This window comes from Netta rufina, assembly GCF_964035555.1.
Source record: "Netta rufina genome assembly, chromosome: 3".
Classification (NCBI taxonomy): domain Eukaryota; kingdom Metazoa; phylum Chordata; class Aves; order Anseriformes; family Anatidae; genus Netta; species Netta rufina.
Window position 1 is genome coordinate 11,174,652 of NC_140125.1, and position 21,852 is coordinate 11,196,503.

The following is a 21,852-nucleotide window of genomic DNA, read 5'->3' on the forward strand; positions in this document are numbered from 1 at the left end:
ATATATTTGCTAACAAAATCTTGCAAAATCTTTTTGGTAAAGACTACGTTCTGTTTCTTCCATGACCGATACCATTCTGTGAATTCAATATTGATGGTAACTCCAGCTTTTGTTAATAATCATTAATTTTTTTTTTTAAATTTGGAATTTTACCCGGAGGAGAGCAGGAAAGCACAACTCTTAAGTATCAGATGAATGCCAGAGTGCTTTACTGTCACACTGGGGGTCTGTGCTACTTACTGGGTACCAATACTGCTGCTTTTGTGATTTTCTTTCTTGCCTTTTTTTCCTCCTCCCTAAGTTTATTTTCTGTAATTTCCTGCTTGTCTGGATACCCTGTAAGAATTCCTTGCTTGTACTTCCTTGCTGCTTAATCCCTTCTGTTGCGCCTGTGGATAATCTAAATGCTCACACCGAAGTGTAACGTGGAGGCCGGATCTGACAGTCCAAATGCCAGAAGAGAAATGAGATCGTTGCCAACTTCCAGGTGCTATATTGGACTTCTGGATGGAGAAGGGGCTGGCCATGAAATAGCGGAGGGATTCTTCCACAGCTTTGAGCACAAAAATGAGGGGCGTAAGCAGAGCTGAGGCTCTGAAAATACAAATTCTTGCGGAGGTTCCACGAGGCATGTTCTGAGTTGGGTTCAGCTTGGAAGTAATGCATCCTGAATTTCTGTCCTAGTGTTTTAGTTCCATGAGTAGAGGGTAGTGTTTTAGTTCCATAAGTTGCCCCTCAGAAGAGTAACAGGATTTGTGGATGGCCTGGAAAAATAACGTAGGATTGCCAGTGCAGTACCACTAGGTGATACTTCATTTTGGGAACTTACTGGGGCAGGTGTCAGGCATTTTTATGCATTTCTTTAACTCTTTCTGTGGGTCAGAATATCAAGAATGAGGTTGAGAGTTTGGAGTAAACAGTGAAGCTCACTGCTCGAGTTGCTCCAACTTTCATGTATATTTTTAAGATGTTTGATTTCTTGTCTTAACTTCTTTTGCATCACAACATCAAACTCAAAATTCTTATTGTTTTAAAAGGACCTTGGGGTAGATTTATTTGTTCAATATTCTTGGAGAAGTGCTGGAGAGCTGATAATTCTGAGCTTGTGTTTGGGCTCTGCCTGGAGGACTTCTATGGAAAGCAAGTGCGTTGCTTTTATATGAAGCAAGTACTGTGTAGCAACGACCAAGCTATGTTAAATGTTAATGTCTACATTTTGGCAGTTAGTCTGCCATATTATCAGCTCTTAATTTTAGTCATTGTTTTCCAGTAACTATGCTGTGATATCCCAATTTTAAGTAGACTTTTTTTACTCTTAATGGCTGCAATGAAAAGCTTAAAAGGTGGCTTAATTACCAAACACAAATGCTGAATTTGCTGGCAGTCTTATCTATGATATTATCACAAGCAAACTCGTAAAGAAGATCAGTAAGATCTTTTTCTGGACTTGTTGGTCTTTCTGGTATTACAGGCTCCACTCAGGCTAAGACACAACTTCTGTATGTTGAGTAACTTGTTTAAAAACAAAACAAAACACAAACCCTCATCCATTGGATTTAAACAAGAAGTATATTTTTGTGGTTTTTGAGTGGGGTGGGTGATGTTCTTGCTGCTTTTTCCAGTTGTACCTTATTCCTGCTTGTCTTGTTCTAAGCCATACTTCTCTGATTTGTTGGGGTGTCTACAGAAACTTTGGGTGTGTCTTTCCTCTGTGCTGTGGTAAGCTCCTTGTAGGTTTTCATTGCTCTCATAAGTCACATATGAAATATACAAATTACAAAAGGTGAGATCTTGCATGTTTTTCTGACCATGAATTCAGATACTTGAATATTAATGTCTTGAAGCCTCTAGGGCTTTGTCTGAAACTTATTTTAATAAATATTTAAACCGATGTGGATGTGTGGCATGTTCTTTTCAGGCAAAAGTTCTTGCAGTCTTGGTAAGAAACACCATTTGTCTTAAATTTGCTTGCCAATTTGCTTGTTGGTTGTTAATGGAGAATACAGTGCCAATCTATATGACAGCCAAAATTCAGGTAACATGTTAAATAATGGTCATTATGTTAAAAACAAACAAAAAAAAAACTCTTCACCAAGCTGACAATTCATCATTAAAGCTATGAAAATAGCAATATGTGGAAGATGAGCTTGGAGGAGGAAAAATTCTCTGTAAGAGGTAGTAATTTTCATTAATTGTTAATTTAGGTGATATGGAGAATAAGGAGAAAAGATAGAGAAGCACTTTGCTTGTTTGTGAAGGAGGAATAGTTCTTTGAATGCTGACTACAAGCCTCTGCTGTCTTACCTTACCACTTGCACTTTGCAGAAGAAATAGCAGATCTTGAACAGCTACTCCTGTGCATGTACTTAAATGTTGACCACTCAACATTTCATTGAATTAATTCTTGACATTTCAGTGAATTCATTTGTTGTCTGGCTGTAGAACCAGAAGCTTTGAAACAACCTAGCTTCTCACCTCTTGCAGGTGTTTGTACTGGTAGGCACTCAAGCTTAACTTTTTGAGGACTTTCTTTTTAGGACTCTTGCTGACATTTAAAATATTTTATAAAAGCAAAAAAAGTATATGGAGGCTGACACTTCACCCTTTGAACATTTGACAAAAAGATGTGCAGACAAGTTGCATACAAACAGATCCAGAAATGTTGCTAATGTAGAACAGTTTTGTTGATTTTGTAAAGTGCAGTTTTGCTTTCGTTTGTCCACAGCTTTTTGTCTTTCAGTAAGATGAAGCTGTCATAAACATAATGACCTTAACTAGCCTGCCATGGAGGAACATGTACAAAACTGATCTCAAGAAGAGAGAATGATTAGTATTTGAAATAGTTGCTGAAGAAAGGAATCAAGAAACATATATTTTTTTAATGGATAATATATGGGAGAAATAAAGACTAAAGGCCATTGGGTTATCCTTAATCAGTAAAAAGGCAGAGCTGCCAAAAGAAGAGAGATTAGTGCAGAATATAACTGCAAAGCTCACTTTTTTCTTAAATGAGCAAACTACATGTCATACGAACTTCTGAAATTGCTTCCGTGGTGTGCTTCGATTCATCTTTAGTGAACTGATATTTCTGCAGCATTCAGAATTCGGTCAGCTTTCTTGTTACTAGACTTAGGACTGTTCCTTGATAGGTAATTATTTTGTCTAGGAGTCATGATGTTGCTGGTGGTTAATGAGGAAAGAACTTGCAGGGATTTAAGAGTGTTCAAGAAGGTCTCAGGACTGTTTCAAAAGGAAAAGGATTAGAAAATATCAGTTGTTTTCCAGCCACTTGTTTTAATCGCGTAACTCAAGAGAAAAGAGTTAAACTCGAGCAGCGTGGAAGTAATCCCCAGATGCAGCTAGGGAAAGCACGTTTTACACTAGGTGTAGGTGCCAAATAAAGCTGGTGGGGAGTGTTGATGCTGTACGAGCTGCATTTCTTCAAGAGGCTGCGTCACTCATCTCTAAATGTGCTAATATGGTGTACATGACAGGATACTCGCTTATGTGAGGTATGCTAAATATATATCTGGCAGGAAGTACTAATAATGTAATGTGCTTTTTTAATTGGCAATCTTGGAGTTTTGTCAGAACCTTTTACGCTACACATTACAAGTATCGCTGCATCAGAGAATAAATGACAGCCTCTGTTTGGAGATTTTACAATAACTTCTGTCTTTATAAATGGGTATCATATTAAAATCTTAGAAATAAAGTCAGTGCAGTGTCGATTTGCTGAATAAGGTTTACAATTATAAAATGTGATAACTGTCAACTTTTCTGTTAGCGTGCGGAATCTAATATTTTCCAGCATTCTGTAGAATACTACCTGGTGTTAAATCTTAACCCTGCATTAAAACCATACAAATAACAATGTGCACCCATTTTTTTTCCTTTTCTTAAAGGGCTCATTTGATATTTCATGAAGTTCTGTAGCTGTGCTTACTTGCCTGCTTGTTTTAAGTCATTAAGGTGGATGTTGTTGTAGGCCTTAATCTTACCCACCACCTATCTGTCATTCAACAGCAAGAAAATATTCAACCTATTTTAGCACTTGTGTTTCAGGGCTTATGTTTCACTTCATGCTGTCTGAACACATGCTGATTGCATCTGGAGACAAATAAGGGACATTTCTTTACTGCTTTTCAAAACGCAATGAAAAATGCCAGCTCCCAAGACCAAATCATTAAACTCACCTATGAGGAAAAAGTCTTTGGTACATTGGAAAACCTTTGTGTTTGTCCAGCTCACAGGTGTGTAAACAGGAATCTCAGCCATGGCATGAGTAGGTTGAGCCTCTATTCAACGAAAAAGGGGAATTAAAACATTTTTGAAAATCTAGTGGATTTTTGGATTCTCCTGTGGAAGTGAACACAGCATATCAAAACCAGGTAACTACTTTTTAAAATACCCTATTCAAATACAGCAAATACTGAATAGTCATATATGCTTTGCACTGCTGCTCATTAGATTTTTCTTTTTTTTTTTTTTTTTTGTAGAGATCCAAGTTCCAGTCCTGGATAGGTAAGTATTCCTAACATTTCTTGTTAGCATTAACTATTTCACAGAAAAACTAAACTGAAGTTGAATCACTTTTTTCTCTACTCTCCAAACAATTCATAGGCTACTTCACGTAGATAACTTGCTTATGGCGTAGCATGTGCATCTAGATGTGTAGTAAGACTGCTTATAAACATTATACTTCATTAACTGAAGAAAGCTACTCCCATTTCCTTCCCAGTTTTCAGAAGTATTTTATGCTGTTTTAGCCAGATTGATTTCAGTGGCCTGCACTAGAAATTAACTTTGTCCCAACACCTCAGCAAGTATATAAGTTCCCAGAATAGGCTTTTAACGTAGTTCTGATTGTGTATTTGTATGTGTATGTGCACAAGTGCACTGGTTTTAATTCAACTTTTCTCCTTTAATTTGCAGCCTTCCAGTCTGGTGTCTTTCTTGCCTCTTCATGGCCTCGTGTCTTAAGAGCAGCCTAGCTGGATCCCCTGGTTCCTGTTTCTTCTTGTTTCAAAATTCTGTTTTCCCCAATGTTAAATCCTATACCTTTTTATATTCATATACATACACTAGGCTTTTACTGCTTGTTTTGGTCTTCACTGGTTTTCGAAGACTTCAGTTGGGTTCCATCCAAGATTTTCCACGTGGCACCGTTCTCTTTGATTCCCAGCTGCAGTGAAAGAAGTTGCTCTTGCAGAATAAAGAAGTTTCTCTTGCAGAATATCTCAGTCATGGTTTTTAGGTTTAGGGACCTGACTGTTCCCTCCCTGTCAGTTCCTATTCTGCTACTTTGACTTGCTGTAAGTAGACATTGGGGAAGATGTTAAGGCTCTCTTCTGCTACTCTACTTATAAAGCAAGTGTATGAACTTTTTTAAAGAAGTAAGAAGACTTGTGTGTTATGGGGACATACGGGTAGTGAATGTGTGTTCTGGATGCAAAAAAAGAAAAAAGCAAACAACACACACAACCCAACACATCTCTTCTCAGACATGTTTAGATTCATGAGATGTTTGTTCTGCCTCTTTCCGTCCTTAATAGGAAATGCAGTCGCATGCTTCCAGGCTAAATGTGGTTCTTCTCTTTTTTTCTTCTGTCAAGTAATCTCTTATTTGTGTATAATTTGCATAATTTTAAGGACTCTTTCTGTGCCAGAGCTCAGCTGTGGAATCCCTTACACTCCACACCAAAAGAGAACTGCTTATGAATAGAATGTGTTCTATATTCGTCTTAAATATGTTTTCTTCTATAAAACATATAGAAGATATACTCAAATAATCAAATAATTTTTGGGAAGGTCTGGTTGTGAATCTCTTCAGCTACATGGTCACTCCTTTGCTGACCGAATCCACATAAATATTAAGTGAGCGTGCATTGCGATCTTCTCTGGCTCCAAGGCATTTGAGGAAAAATACCAGCATATATGTCTACTGTCTTTTGGAATTCATGTTATGGTAGTTGTGGTTTCCTCTTAAGTTCTGTATGTTTCTGTATGATTTAAGTTCAAAGTGACTGTACCCCCATAAAGTTTTAATTTTTGTTGCTGTGGACATTGTAGTACAGCAAGGATTTTAAATCTTAGTGTTTAACTTTCCATTCAGCTACAATGTAGGAACACGTTAAGATACAAAATAATATTTGAATGTCAAGTTCATTTCTGGACATGTAAACCTCATTTTCCCATTGCTTTTCCTGCGTGAATCTTCTGGGGAGGGGGAGAACATACACTGGAATTTTCTTCTGCTAATCGGGTAAAGTTTGTCATGGCAATTCATAAGGACATGTATGTTTTTGTTCTTAAAATAAAATGGTAAAGCAGCTTCCATGTGTGTGAAGTCTTGAAGTTAAATCCTATCTTAGCTTGAAAAGTAGCATTTGTGTAATTTGGAAGTAACTGGCGACTTCAGTTTTGGATTTTACAATACAGGGTTGAAGGTACTACTCTGTATCATGAGGACTGCTGATATTTTCATGGGAATTCTCATCAGAGGGACACATCAGTGGTTTTATATTACTTTGTATATTTCGGTAACATAGAACTATCCAAATAAAAATAACAAGCTGGTGTTGTTGGTTTACTGTGTGTGTGTATGTGTGTATATATATGTGTGTGTGTGTGTATAAATAAATATGGATAACTTGAATTACCCAATATATTTACAGTACTGAAACTTAAAATAGTTCCTCGAAGTGAACCTGGGAATAATTGCGGCTTTGTTCTTTTTTGTGTTGCAGGGAAATGAGGCAAGCTACCCTTTGGAAATGTGCTCGCACTGTAAGTTTTTTTTGACCACTACATTATATTGTTACAGGCTAATATTACTTGTGTACAGCTTCTCATGTGAATTTACAGAATTTGCTGCTTGAAAAGTTAACGCAGTTTATACAGTAAGCGCAAAATTTAAAAGGTGAAAAATTGCCTTTGGAAAATGTAGGCTTTTGCTGTTGGACTGATTTTTTTTTTCTATTTTTCTATGGACTTTTTAATTTTTTCATACTCAGGTGTCCATACAATGAAGCATTAACTGGTAGTTCAACCAGTCAGGCTTTTCCATGGGTCCCAATGCCAGCTTCTCAGGGCTGTGGAACAGCTTGTGGCGCAGTATGTGCTATCTCAGGAGCTAAGTATATTGCTTAGGCTGTCTTGGCACCCTTGGAGAAAGAGAGGTTGAAGCTGTAAGAGGATTTTTTTTCTCCCCTTCCTGTGTATGCTTGCAGCCAGGCATTTAGGTGAGAAGCCACTTAAGTTGGTGTTATTTGCTTTTGGCCATGTGACAATAAAACTCATTGCTCTGTCTCATGAGGTTAGGCTACCCTGTAAAAATACTGAAATACTTCTTGCCTAAAGCTGCCCGAAGAAAGGGCTGTCTTGTGAAATGTCCTGGAAGCGTTATGCTGAATGTACTTATTTTTAACTGTTTTTTTCCTTGACCATTTCAGTTCAGCACTAAATCATGCATAGGCCTGTGCATGTATGTATGAACTCCTAATAGAATTACTATTCTTCGGTTAATTGGTTCGTAATTTGAAGATTTTTTTTTTGTTTAAAAATAAGAATTAACTTCTAGACTACTTTCACAATGCTAGTCATTGAATTCCAGCTCTCATCATAAGTCAAGCAGTAATGTGAAATAAGTAGATGCAGAGGCATCTTTTTCTAAGTGTTTTTTCAGAGACATGAGGCTTTTGTTAATAACTTGCAAGTCTGCAATGCCTAGTGCATGTCCAAGTTAATTAGTTTGTCATCAGCTAGCAAAGACTTGCAGGAGCAGCTTACCCACTTCACTAAAGCACTGCACTGTGGTGTTACGCTCTCAATCTATATCTTGTTAAGTACGTGTATGTGGGTAGAACTTCCTAGGCAGTGAAGACATTATCAGTCTTTTTCTGCATCTTGTATCTGCTTTTATGCTACTGCTCTACTGGTCAGATTTTCCTTAGGGACAAGTTGACCTTTGAAGATTTTTATTAGCCATATCTCTGTGTGAGTTGTAAGCAGTAAGTTGCTATTAACTTTTAATTCTGGGACAAGCTGTATTTATTTGTGACTACTATTAACCTAAAAGTTCATTGCTGAGCTTGTTTACCCACTTCTATTGCAGAGGAGATCATTTCTGTGTTATATTCTGTGGTTAAACAGTATTTTGAGGATATCATGTAAATCTGAGGTTTTGCATGATTAAAACTTTCTGCTCTGATGGACCTTCTCACGGTAGAGAGCGTGTCACTGCTTGTCTGGGCAACGCGACTACAAACAGTGGGGAAGATGGAGTTATTGTAGAAGTCCCTCTTGTTTGTGACTGGTCTCTGGAATGGTTGCACTGTGCTTCAAGATTCTGCGTGCCTGAGTAAAGTGAAAGATCTAGGGATTGAGGGCCACGGGTACAGACTGGACAGTGTTCTTACAGATCATTTGATAAGGATTTTTGACTGGAAAACTTCTGGGTGACTGAAAGCAGTAACAAATTTATGCTATTCCCCTGGTGGCAGGGTCATAACCCCCCTACCTGGCCCTGCAGTCACTGCTGTCTTGGTGTCTGACTTTATAAGAATTTTGTTTTGAAGTTTGCAGTAATGGAAAGGAAATTCAGGATATTATGCAGGGTATGTATACCATTAACAGAATACTATTATTTTTCTGTAGGTAAATTGGCATTGCTGGATTTCTTAAAAATAAATAAATAAATAATGTTACTTTCTTGGCCATGCTGTTTGAGAAATTACTGAAAATCTACTGCTGTTTCATATGGAAAAAATTGATTTGAACCAAATTGTCAAATTATCCACAAGAAAAAAATATCATAGCAAAAAAACTGAAGAAAACAGTTTTATATTTATGTTTTGGTTTTAGGTTAAGGAGACTGGTACCTCTTTTCTAACTTAGAAATTGTAATTGACACATCTGAAGTCATGAAAAGGATTAGACCAGCTGCGTGTAAGCATATACAAGACAAGTGGTTGAATGTGTTCTCAAGGGCGTCATCTTTTTGAAATTTGATCTCCAAGACTGAAATGGCTGTCTTGGTTGCTGCTCTGAAACATTATATTCCTGCACCAGACAAGGCTGTGGCTGGACCTTCAGCAACAGCTCTCACCTCTGTTTTATTTTGAGATCTCTGCAGTCCATTCTTACAGAAAATGTGTAAGTTTTTATCTGGAAACACTTCAAGTTTAGTAATGTTCTCTTTCTCTAAAGCTTTTTTCTAATGTTTCACAAGCATGTTAAAGCATTAGAAAAGTATTTTTACTGATATTTTAAGAAGTGTAATACAGGCTTTCTGTCACCATATTTTCTCTTCAGTTTTTCTCGTTATGAGTTAAAGTTAGTATTTTAAGAGTATCTGAAAAGCCCTGAAAAGCCAATCTTTTATGTGCATCTTTAAATATTTAGATAAACATTTAGATTTCAGAAGTGGACCTCTTTGCTGAGATGTACAGCTTTTCTCAGGTTAGTGCACTGTGCAGATGCCTACATACATATTGTGTATCTGCAACAATGAATGCACAGCACTTTTGAAGACACAAGCAGTTACCCTGTTAAAATATCACTGAATCTAGTGGATTTTAAAGAGATGTGGATTTTAAGGTATTCTTTTACTTGTGGCTCTCACATTAGTAGCAAACTAACCATGCAGGTGCACCTTGACTTTGACTGGAAAAAATAACACTAAAACAGATTTTCTGAAATAATTTAATTTGAAGTAGAGTGCAATGCTCTTCAGATGCGCTTTTAATGAGGCTTTTTGAGTTGCTACTTGAATGCCTTTTATAGTACTACTTGAGCATCAGTGATGTGAATAACAGCTTGAAACAAACTTATTTTTTAAAATGCTTTATGGATCATCTTCTCTGCTGTTCTGTGTTGAGGAAAGGAGTGGTATATTCAGTAGTCTGTAGCAGCATATTAGATAGCATCCAGCTAGAAGATAAAGCTGGTGTACTAAAATGGAGTTACACAGATCTGTTAGCATGTTGTTTCATGGAAGCTTGTAGTTGTTGTGTTTTAACCTGATTCATAGCATTTCTAAGTGTACGCAAATGAGTTCAGAATATGAAGCAGGTATTGTTGCCTCTGGAATTGTAATACTTGCTTGGAAGAGGAATCTTTCGGAAATACTGATACTTCTTTAATTAAAAAGGTGACTGAAATAAATTGGATTATGAAAAAACTTAAAACTGAATAACTTGATATTTTTAGAGGGTTATGAGCAAAGCATTCTTAAGAAAATCATCAGGTATAATTCCTGGCTAGTTAGTATCTTCTGTAAGGCCAGGCGTGAGCGATAAGCTGATGGGACATTTTTCTGTGTAAAAGCCATGGGAAGCACAGAGCCTTACATCAGTGGCTGAGCGGAGCACAAAAAAGGCCAACTTGAGTTTGAGGTTAGAGGAACGCTCGCTGCAGCCAGAGCTCGAGGAAGCTCAGACCACTGTGATGAGTCACAGGCCAGCTCTGCCTCAAATGATGTAAACAAAGCTTGATCCTCCTTATTCTGCTCAGTGATGTTATCACCCTGTTTACACTTTAGTGGAGTTGGACCTCCTTGGATTTCCCAGTGTTTTCATCTCTATCCTGGTCTCCTGAGCTTGAGTCTTGTAAAATTCTGCCTGCTACTGCCACCATCAGTCCTTCTGGCTCAAATACCTTCATCAGGATTATCCTATGCCTTGCATTCCAGTAGAGCTTCGGGATGTTTGTGTGAGCATTAGGTTGCCTGTAAGGAGACCTTAGAGAAGAAGGAAAGAAGTATTTTTGTTCAGCCTCTGATAACTTAATTCACTGCTCTGGTCTTTAGTGATAGCTATGTGAAATTCTAGGAGAGTCAGCCTGCTGCTAAATACTAAGGAAAGAGCAGCCTTGTAAAAAAAAAAAAAAAAAAAAAAAAAAAAAAAAGTATGTTCATTATAGGTGAGGACTGTTGTAGGTGTGTATTTGTAGAGTAAGTCTGAACAAAAAATGCATAGGATAATATTGGAGTTTGCTCTTACAATAAATGTTTGCCTTCTTTCCTTAAAAGCTAGCCAGGCAAAATCTCTATGTGGTTCAGCTCAGCCAGAGAGAATTGTCACAGGTGATGGCTGAACTGAAGGAAAAAAGGATAGGCAAAACCTCTTCAAATTTCAAAGAAAGCTTTAAAAATCAAAATCAGTTTTATTATTTTTTGAATTTTTGAAAGCCATTTTATAAAGAGAAGCATGTACTGAAATATGACTTCAAGTGTATAAGCTCTTTAAGTTAGGCCTTCTAAAAATGTAGGTGATGCTTGCAGTGTACTTCAAGAAAAAATTGTTCTGGTAGGACATGCTCAGTCAATTAAAATTCAGAAACTGATCTGCAGATGCTGATTTTATCTATATGTTCATGATGAGCAGCAGCTTTTATACATGTGAACTGTTAAAGGAAACTTGCCTGTTCCCATAATTGCTCTGATTACCATGAAATTTTTTCTCCCAGTATGCCCATCCATGGTTTATCTGCCGCCAGAAACAAAGCTTTGGACAAAACCTACGCATGGCCAGCTTTGGCAGAGATGCAGTTTCGTTACTCCTGTTCTCTGACCTCCCTGTCCCTGCACGCCCTGCTCTGCCCCTCCCAAGGGTAGCACCTCCTCAGCTCTGCACCGCAGGCAAACTCTTGTTTGAATGTGTCACAGTTAGGAGTGAAAAATTTCTATTACTCCTTTCTCCTAGAATCTCAGCTCAGCATCTGCATTCTGTACTACAATTGAACTGTCTGGAGACTTGTTATTTCATAATTTGAGTGGTTGCTGCTTTGCCACTGTTCAGCAAAACACACAAAGCATTCTGGAGTAGTTTCCTTAGGTGCCTCTCTAATGCCTTCACATTTCTGGTGCTTGTCTTCACTGTCCTTAATCTTGAAATCCTTGACTGTGATCCTCAAAAAAAAAAAAAAAAAAATTTAAAAATCGTGCTTCATCTCCTCTTAAGTATTGTGATTGTGTAAGTTGAAGTCTCATGCATGACTGGTTAACAGAGGTTTGTACGCCTAGCAGGTGATGTTAGAGCACTGTTACAGCACACAATCCTGACAAGCAGTGCTGTAGATCAGTCTTGGAATGTTCTAGTAAAATGTAGCTTTTGGATTAGTATTGGTAGGTCCTGTTAAAACATAGAGACTAGCTTGAGATAAAATACCCTTGTAGTTTGCCTTCTTAACACCTCTTGCGGAAGTTCTGCTCTATCTCTTGGAGCAGGTGAGTGTGATGGCAGAACTGGTCCAGTACTTCAGTGTCATTTTTTGTGTAATAAGCGAGTGTAAAGCTGTTGGACTGGCTTGTGGATGAGGTGATCAGCGCAACTTAGGGCAGGCTGTTGACAGAACTCTGGGTTTCATTTTTGGTCTCCTCTTACATACTTAAGAGGAAAAATACCATGGACTTCAGCTTCCAAACGAGGAAATGGACTGGAGTTGTCATGAGACAGGACTCTACTGAATGCTGCTTTGGCATTCTGAGGCAGCGATGCTGTGGCTGCTGGTCTTCAGGCCTGGCTCAGACATCTCTTTGTGTTCTAGTTTAGTATTTTTTTTGTAGTTGTTTTTGGATACGCGTGATTTTCTTAAATGTAACTTAATGGTTCAAAACTTGCAATTCATAGCTCATTGATTTGTGTGGCAGGGGAGGTAAGATCAGGTATATTACTGCTTCTTTAATTTTTCTCCATTGTCATTTTGTGAAATTACAGAACTATAAAGTATTTCAGGTTGCTTAGCGAGCAATAGTTCAATTTTAGTCAGTGTTACCCTTTTTATTAAGATTGGAAGTGACAGACACTTACTGATCTGGTAAGAGGACAGTATTATGTACACAATAGATAATACTTTGAATTTGTTTTTTAAATATTCTAAAGTGAAGTTAAATATTGTTACTAAATCTATTTATGTATCTTCATTGGTTGATTTGTAAACACTGATATCAAGGAACTTAATTGAAAGTTTGTGACCACTTTGGTAGAGGAATCTTTTGGTCTCTGAATCTGTTACAATTTCTAAACATAAAGTTCTGCATGTTGGCAGTCCTTAAATATCAGAAAGTGCTATTTGTTTTTATGTTGTGCTTGTGCAAAAGCCTAAGAGGGTATTAATGTGATGTGAAATGGATGAGGTGGTATGCCTGTGCCTCACAGAAGTTGAGAAACAATTTATTTTGCTATCAGAGGAAATGCATTAAACACAGCTAAGAAATTTTGAGGAGATTGTTAATGTTAGGAAAGAAACTTGTATGGCAAGCTGGAAACCTTGTGCTGTAAGATATATTTGCTGTGGTTGGTTGTATGCTAGCCACTTTCTAGTACTTCCTACGAACCACAGTTCCTCCTTCATACCCAAACATGGTGAGTAATTTGTGAACTAACTTCAGTGTGTTAAATCAAGCTGCTGATAGGAAATTTCTAGGTTGTTAGGGAGAAAAAAATTTCAAGCTTTTCAGCACTGACAGGGAGAGAGAGGTGGGGTGTGTGTGGTTTTTTGTTTTTTTTTTTTTAAGGAGTGATTATGTGCTTACAGCTTTAGTCTACTCTAGAAATCAGATGCGAAGTAGGGTACGAGGTATATGCTGTAACTAAGGGTTGCTTTAAACGTGAAGAGAGGTGAAGCAGTACTACTGCAGAACCTGAACCTGTTCTAACTTCTGTGACAGAAAATAGGGGTACGAATATTATGGCTACATGCGTGTCTATTTCCTGTTTGAGATGGACAGACACAAATTATCTTAGATCTGTCAGGGTGATGAGTGAGTAGGTGAGTGGTAGCTGGGCAGCAGCCAGCCTGCTAACCTGCTTCACTTGGCATGTGTGCCAGGAGGTCTCGTGTTTGGTGTGCTAATACATTCACTAATGTAACTGTCTTCATAACTTACTATGTTGTTTACTGTGAACTTAATGCTGGTTGCTTGTAAGGAAATTTGGTCTCTTTTTTTATTTCTTTATACCTGGTATTTATAAGAGCTCTCTGACTAAGAACTAGCTAAGCATCTGCAATCCTTTAAAATGTTGTGTCAGCATGTGGTGTTCAGTGAGTCACAAGGCTAACTGTATTATGGCTGGTGCAGGGAGGAAAAAAGGTAAGTTTTAATTAAAATAAAATGAAAAGGCTTGTTTTTTTTCAGAGTTTGACATTATCTTTATAATCTTCCATGCAAGTGTTTGGTGGTCCTAATACTGTAGGAGAAATGCTGATCAGGAAGCTAGGGAGAAACGTGCAGTGGGTTTAACTGGCAAAGGGTTTACTGTGAAGCTAAGAATACTAAGAATAGGTGTTTGTGTTTTTTTTTTTCCTTTCAGTTGATGCTGATGAGATTAAACGACTAGGAAAGAGATTTAAGAAGCTTGATTTGGACAACTCTGGTTCTTTGAGTGTGGAAGAGTTCATGTCTTTACCTGAATTGCAACAGAACCCGCTAGTACAGCGAGTAATAGATATATTTGACACAGATGGCAATGGAGAAGTGGACTTCAAAGGTAAGATACAATGCTTTCTGAAAGGTGGTGGCATTTTTATCAGATTAACTGGAGACTCAGAATTTAAATTTTACTTCTGTTAAGAAAGGATGGGTGTAGAAAACTTCTTAATCAAAATAAATATGAATTTCTAATGAAATTGAGTGCCAGTAAAACTGCCAGCCAGAAAAATTCTCTGGTGTGTTAGGGCAACGGTTCAGCCTAAATTGATTAAAAGAGCAAAGTCTTTAGTAATATGCTTTCCTGATCCTATTGATTTATGACTACTCATTAAGCATCTCTTACGTGCACTGATTTAGACTTTCAGTCATGGTGCTATCTGAAGTATTATGAAAGAAAGTGGGGTAGACTGCAAATGCTGTGTTTCTGCTTGAATTGTATTTACCCCAAACTTGCTACAAGATATCCTTTGAAGTATTTTGAAAATGGTTTTCTGAATTGTGAAAGTGATGTATATTTTTCTGTTGATACTTCCCTTACAGGAGTCTTTTTTATGGTTTTGGGTAGACACTTGAGGCAAAACCAAGAGCTTTGACTTAGATTTTTCCAAAGCTTTAGATTTATCTTAACTATTTCTGGTTAAAAGAATCAGCAGTCAAAAAACTTTTTTTTCTACTTTGTTAAAACAACCTTACTCTTGGAAGTGATGGTGTCCAAGCTATTACAGGTCTCTTATAGATCATGAATAGAAAAAGTTGTTCAGATATTTTTTGCTTTTTATTTTAAATTGAAGAAAGTTAATAAATCTCATACTGACAGACTGACCTTTCAAATTATTATCCATGTTAATGAACACAGGAAAAAAATAATGACAAAGATTTTGACTTTACAAACCCCCTCAAACTTCTACAGACTTACAGTATAACTGGAATGTTGATTTTCGTGACTTTTTCCATTGTATCTGTTTCCAAAACGATGTTTCACAGTTCAAAATCCCCATGTGAAAAATAGGCAGTGAGGAAAGATGATGCTATATTGTGTGTGACATTGAGCTGTGATTAGCAAAATTACCAAGAGCTGTTTCTCTTGGGTGGGAACAGGAAGTTGTCAAAATCAGTTTGCTGTAGTAAAATCATGCTGTTGCAATCAGCAGTAATGAATTCTGCTGTTGTCATCTGGCAAAGTTTGACTCGCTTGACTTCAGCCTCAGGGAAGATCAAAAAAAAAAATCACTAGTGTGAGGAAACTTGTATTGCTTTGTTAAAGGAGATTTTCTTAACCTGTCAGAAACACAATGATTCAAGAAAGAAGAAATTACTAGCCCAGTATTTGAGTTGTTCACTTAATTTCACAAAATTTGCTGAAGCTGTGGCAGGCCTTTCAATCTAATGCTATTTGCCATACCTCTGTTTTTCTGCACCATGGTTGCAGTTTCACACCGTTGTCACTTTCACCATTCAAAGCGCTGGGTAGTCTAGTTATGGGAACTCATCCAGGTGCATCACGTCACAAGGTTTTATATTTTTGGCGAGAGATTTAGTAGAGATGGGGTTTTATGAGACTGCTGAAAAGTTCAGAATTACTTAATACTGACATGGAAAAATCTGTTCAGTGAGTGCAGTGCTGGGTTTGAAGTACATCCCACTAAACAGTGTCCAAGTATGTGAGTTGAAGTGTTGCAGGGTAAGCAATGTATTAAAGATTTTGCAGTAATTTAGAGTCTTAAAATATCTCTAGTTCTGAACACTGTTTCCTTTGCTTTATTAAAAAATATACTATTTTTGTAAATGTTTTTCTGTGCTGTATCCCTTAGAATTTATAGAAGGAGTCTCCCAGTTCAGTGTCAAAGGAGATAAGGAACAGAAGTTGAGGTGTAAGTATTTTGATTTTTCCTTAACAAAACTGACTCCTCAAAAATGTACTTTCATTAGTTAACATTGATAAAACAGTAAGTCCAGATTGTTCTTGACAGTGGGAAATTATGAAGATAGTTTGGAAGCTTTTATTCACATTTTTCATTTGTGTGAGGAGTTTGCCAGCATTCTTTTCTTCATGGAAGGTTTCAGGAGGGTGCCTCAATTGTTTCTGATTTCAGCGGTGGGGGAAGTGCAAATAATATTTAAGTATACTTCAGAAAACTGTTAGCAGTGTGCTTTGCTTTACGGGAGCATAAAAATAAGATGGCTTTTTGGATGCTGCAGTAGGACAGCACTGATTTCTTCTTGTTTGAGAACTACATCTCAGGAACACGTCCTAAGCCTTTGGTGTGGGGAGGGGAGAGGCTCAGTCATGGACGTAGCTTTCAGTAGCGTAAGACACAATAGAGGTTTAGGAAAGAAATCTGCTCTATTTAAATGTTTAAAAATAAATTCAGTCCTATGTCAAACTGCAGCAAAGCAGCAGAATGGGATTTTGATTCATCCTTCCTTAGAAGGTTGCAATTTTTTTTGTCTTCCTTGCAAATTAACTGCTACCTCGGTACTTCAATTCTGGTAGTGAAGAGTTTCCAATTTAGTGTTTATAAGGTGGTTCTACTGTTGGGGCTTAAAAACAGTATTAGCTGACACTTCCAAAGTATATTTTCTTCTAAGTCCTGTAGTAACACTGTTCGTTTTGTTCCTGATATTTCATGCTTTTTTTTAGAATGAAACTGAAAAGGTGTTAAAAGTATATCCCACTTAAATTGCAGTATGTTTTTCTGTTTGTGATGACGAAATCCTGCACAGCCTTGTTGCAAAGCACACAAATTCTTATTGCTCTTTTCTGACCCCGTTTGTTGTTGAAAGTTGTTTTTTAATGTTTTTTTTTTTAATGTTTTACTTCTACAGTTGCTTTTCGCATTTATGATATGGACAAAGATGGGTATATCTCAAATGGAGAGCTCTTCCAGGTGCTGAAGATGATGGTTGGGAACAATCTCAAAGACACTCAGTTACAGCAAATTGTAGATAAAACCATAATTAATGCAGATAAGGATGGTGATGGAAGAATATCTTTTGAAGAATTCTGTGCTGTAAGTAACCTCTAAGGAAAACTTTTTATTTAAAATAAAAGGGTAAACAGTATAAAGGGTAAGGTTGTAAAAGCAGAGCGTTTCTTCTGATCTGGCCACAGCTCCTCACAACGCAGCATTATTATAGATGGCATTGTTGTCTTCTGGCTTTCAGTAGAGTGCAGCGTGTCTTCTGATGTGTGAGTCAGTCATGAGTTGGTTCGTTGGGGATGCAATTTTCCCACTGAATCTAGTGCCTCTGAAGGGGAGGAGGGTTTCATTCAGAGAATAGCAACTTTTGCAACACAATTCCTGTGCTGTTTTATGGCATACTAAATGCAAGACCAGTCTGAAATAATCTCTAATACAGAGACAAAACAAGCTAGCTTTAAGATGTGTGTTGGTTTCTACCAGGCCTTATGCTGGTAGAAAATGGCAAATTTAAAGATGATTTGCAAGTGACTGGCTTGTCGTAGGAGGCTGGTTTTCTTTGTTTTCAATGGTTTGATTAAAAAAGAAACAGCACTTCCAGTTGTTCTGTCTCTAGCTGTTTAACAGAATAGACTGGAAAAATCAAAGAACAGTGGGCAGGCATGTAAGTCTGCTGAGTGAAGACAAATGCTTCAAACGATCTGGAAGCTGTGAAAGCAGTACTTCACAGCGGATCTCTCTTTTACCAAGTGTCTTTCTCAGAGGTGGTAGCTAGAGGGGAGAGGTGTGTTCCCCAGAGGTTAACTTCAGGTTAATCTCCTGTCTCTAAACTAGGTGTCTGCTCCAAATCACTCTTGAGAAAGGTTTATCTTTGCACAGAGCAGAGAGAGCCTGGGGAGATTATCAGGTCTGCAGCACACAGGGATTTTGCAGAGGCCGGGGTAGTGGGATTTGTCAGTTACAGGGTGAGTAACTCCTTGAGTGCTGCTCTTGAAACAGGACAGGCAGATGAAAGGCTCGTCTTAAAAACTGAGGGTGTTGCTTTGCTGTTGCTCCTTGCTTCTCTTTGTAAAGCTGCACGGTTTTGTAGGATGTTTTAGAAATGAGTTAGCGTTTCAGTTAACATGTAGCAGCATAATACAAGGTCAGACTATGAGATGAGGGGGAGGAAAGCCAAGATGGTGTAACTTACACGATTGTCTAACCTGTACAATATAATTACCTTGGGTAATATCTTATTAATTTGCATATCATGCAGTGTTTAGATTGAAGAGGCCAGAGGAGTATTGTGATTATACTAGAGATAAATGCATCTTTTTGAATGAAGCGTGCTTGTTCTGTCTTGCCAATTTTCAATTCTTGCCTACTTACGAGCGCTTGTTTTTCTCCCAGGTTGTAGGAGGCCTAGATATCCACAAAAAGATGGTGGTAGATGTGTGACTCTGTAGGGCACCACCCAACACTTTTGCTTTCTTCTCCATCTCTGAAGATCTGCTCAAGACGTCCAGCAATGCTCTCTGTGTATTTAAATGGAAGTATTTTTCTCTGTGAAGCCACATTTTCCAACATGAGCCTCATGAAGCCAACTAAGTGTTATTGAACTTTTATTCTCTCAATAACTCGGTGTAGCACTTTAAAGTCTGAAGGACAGCAAAGATGGAAAGAGCATATCAGCGTGGTGGAGAAAGGGAAGGGGTTGGCTTTTTAATTTATTTTTCTTCATCTTTTATAACAAGGAAATATCTATCTATATATATATATGTGTGTGTGTATTTATATATAGATATATATGTAGCTTTCTATATGTAGTAGCTAGGTGGGCTTTAATTTAATATACTTGATTCAGAAACAAAACTAGAGTACAAAGTGCCAAGCAGAATATTAACAGTTCAATATATGGATATACATCCTTACTTTTATTTCACACAGTTTTATATATATAGTAGAAGAATGTAAAATTTTAACTGGGTGTTAGGTCAACTCTTTTCCTTTTCCTGTGACTGTTCAGATGTTTCTATATATTGACTGGCTGACAAAGCATTGCTTCTTATTACTTTACCTTAATGACATTTTTTGTAACACAGGAGACTAAGTTTATTTATACCTGTTAATATATTACCAGGGACTGTGTCTCTTTGCTAAATAACTTAGTACAATTCTACTTAATATGAGAATATAGTTTAATGCTACTGCCAAGAACTAGCCCTCATGTGCATATAGTAACTGCAGAATGCTTCGGTGGCCACTAGATTTTGTCACTTAGGGATCGGGAACAGTTAGAGCTGTCCCACGGTTAGTGCACATCTGCTGTTTTGGATTCATTTTAGATACGGCTGCTCAAGGTGTTAGACACATTCATGATTTTCTCTTGTGCTTAGCTTAATGGAATTAGGACCTACGTAAGTGTGCAGGATTCCCATCTACTTATTTTATACAGTTCTTAGACTATAAAGTGTTCTTGCCATTTAAATTCTGTTGTTTCAACAGTGATAGTTTCCCCTCTGCATTTAAAGAATACTACAGGTAGCATAAATAACTGGTAATGTTTTATATATAATATATATATGTATATAGGATTCATACAGGGGGAAAATCTTGTTAACCTATGCCATAGAGGAGGAAAACTTCACACTATCTAAATTTATACCTCTTGCGGTTCTCCAGTCCTTTGCCTGGAGAATTTTTTTTCTTTTCTAGATTTGTCCATATCATAATTTGTAATGGATGGTAACTTGATATATTTGTGTGATATAAAAGTAGCGAGCCATGTTTTACAACTTTATATCATCCCTTCCCTTTTCTGCAATGGTACTATTGGCTGGAAGACAAACATTTGCTAGATTTTTTAGGACAGTACATCTTTCCTGTATAGTAGTTTTTCTATTAAAAACAATTGTTTTATAATCAGCAGTGGAAAGTGCAGGTTGTCTGAACCTACTTCTATCGAGCACCTGTCTGCCATAGCTGTTCCTTCAACTGAGTGCTGCACATCATGGGCTCTGTCTGTGAGAGAGAAATCCAGGTGCTTGGTGTCCTTGCATGACATGAAGTTTTGCATGTAGATCGATTTGAAATGTTCCTCTTGTTTACATAATTTGCATAATTTAAGATAATGTTGCCAAACTTTGGTAAATGTTAATGTTCAAAACAAAAATCTCCACTACATGTAACTTTCTTCCTCTGGATCAGTACGTGGCTTGTAATCCCAGCCAGTGGTTGTATCTGTTCCAGTGTCAACTGCCATGTGCTCTGCTTCAAGGGGGAACTAGTCTTTTGTGAATTTTTTGTACATAAGTATTTGTTACAAACATTTTAGCAAATGCTTTTGATTTTCTCTTACTTGCTTGTGCATATCTTGGCTGGCGTTATAGAAATTTAGTGCTACCGTTATTTCCTTAGGGGGATTGGAAGGGGAGGGATGAGGTTTTTTAGTTTGTGTGGGGAAAAATGATTTACGTTGAATGTTTAGTTTTTCCTCTGCATGCTACATCATATGTTGTGGGAACTATAAGAACCTTCATACTATATGAATATAAAATAAAATATTTGAACCTTGGCTGGGGTGCTTCAGTACTTACCTAGATGCTTCTTGTTAACCTTAGGGCAGCTCTGCACCCTGCTCTAAGAAGAAAAGTTGTTCAGTTTTTTGTTCCTGGGTAAAGGCTGACCGTCAGTGGCACAGGGTGCAGACAGTCCCCTGAACACTCCCAGGCTTTTCGTGTTTCAAGACCAATCTTTCATGTTTTTCATAAAGGCACACCTGAAACTTTGTTAAATGCCCAAATGAGATAAAATACCTTGTTTAAATCTTACTAAATTGGGAATGATTGCTTTTTAAGCTGTGTCACACTGAAACAACAACCCTAACCGAAATAGGTGGAAACCCAATGGCAGCTTCTTTCTCAGGGAAAGGTCTGAGACCCCTGCTGGTGGAACCAACCCTCCCTGTAGGCAGGTATTTCCTTTTACAGAAGCAGCCCGGGAGCCCTTTGCTTTTGCTCTTTGCGTTGCCTCCATTGCTTCATGCATCCTAAAAGGCAGCCTTCAAAGTCTTCAAGTTATCTGGGCCTTCTGCATGCTGCCCTGTTGCCTTCCACAGCTTTTGGCCAGGATCAGTATGTACCTGCTGCAGGAGGAGGGCTTATCACCTCTGTGTCCTTGGCTCACTCTCACCTCTTACCTTTCAAGTTAATTGAGATAAATGACACAAGCAACAACCGAACAAACTGTGTTGGTAGTGCGCTGTTTTACCTTGAGCTGCTCGAAGTGGAAGCTCTTTCCTCTCTACAGCTTGGGCTTCAGAGGTAACTGAAGGTAACCGATTTAGGCAACTCAGCAAGTCTTAAATCTCAGGAGCTGAAGGCTTGAATGATTTCAGCTGTAAAAATATTGCTGGGCTATAAAGTGCTGCAGTGTTTATGTGGACAAAGAAATGCTTACTTGTTGATTTTTTTGATAATCTCATTTCACTTTCTGTTTTCATTCACAGACCTAAGC

General features: G+C 37.7%; 1 protein-coding gene and 1 long non-coding RNA gene across 2 annotated transcripts in view; both read left to right on the forward strand.

Moving 5' to 3' along the window:
- Positions 1-20,911, forward strand: part of PPP3R1 (protein phosphatase 3 regulatory subunit B, alpha) — a 37,617-nt gene extending 16,706 nt beyond the window's left edge. The window contains exons 2-6 of the mRNA XM_084283872.1: positions 6,750-6,789; positions 14,316-14,492; positions 16,246-16,305; positions 17,261-17,445; positions 18,748-20,911. Coding sequence (XP_084139998.1) covers positions 6,750-6,789; positions 14,316-14,492; positions 16,246-16,305; positions 17,261-17,445; positions 18,748-18,795 — 510 coding nt within the window. The 3' untranslated portion in view covers positions 18,796-20,911. The remainder of the gene's footprint in view (positions 1-6,749; positions 6,790-14,315; positions 14,493-16,245; positions 16,306-17,260; positions 17,446-18,747) is intronic.
- LOC311207685 lies at positions 3,672-6,335 on the forward strand. The gene is made up of 2 exons (XR_014618283.1): positions 3,672-4,524; positions 4,936-6,335. It is a non-coding gene; the product is annotated as an uncharacterized lncRNA (long non-coding RNA).
- Positions 20,912-21,852: the final 941 nt, after the last annotated feature.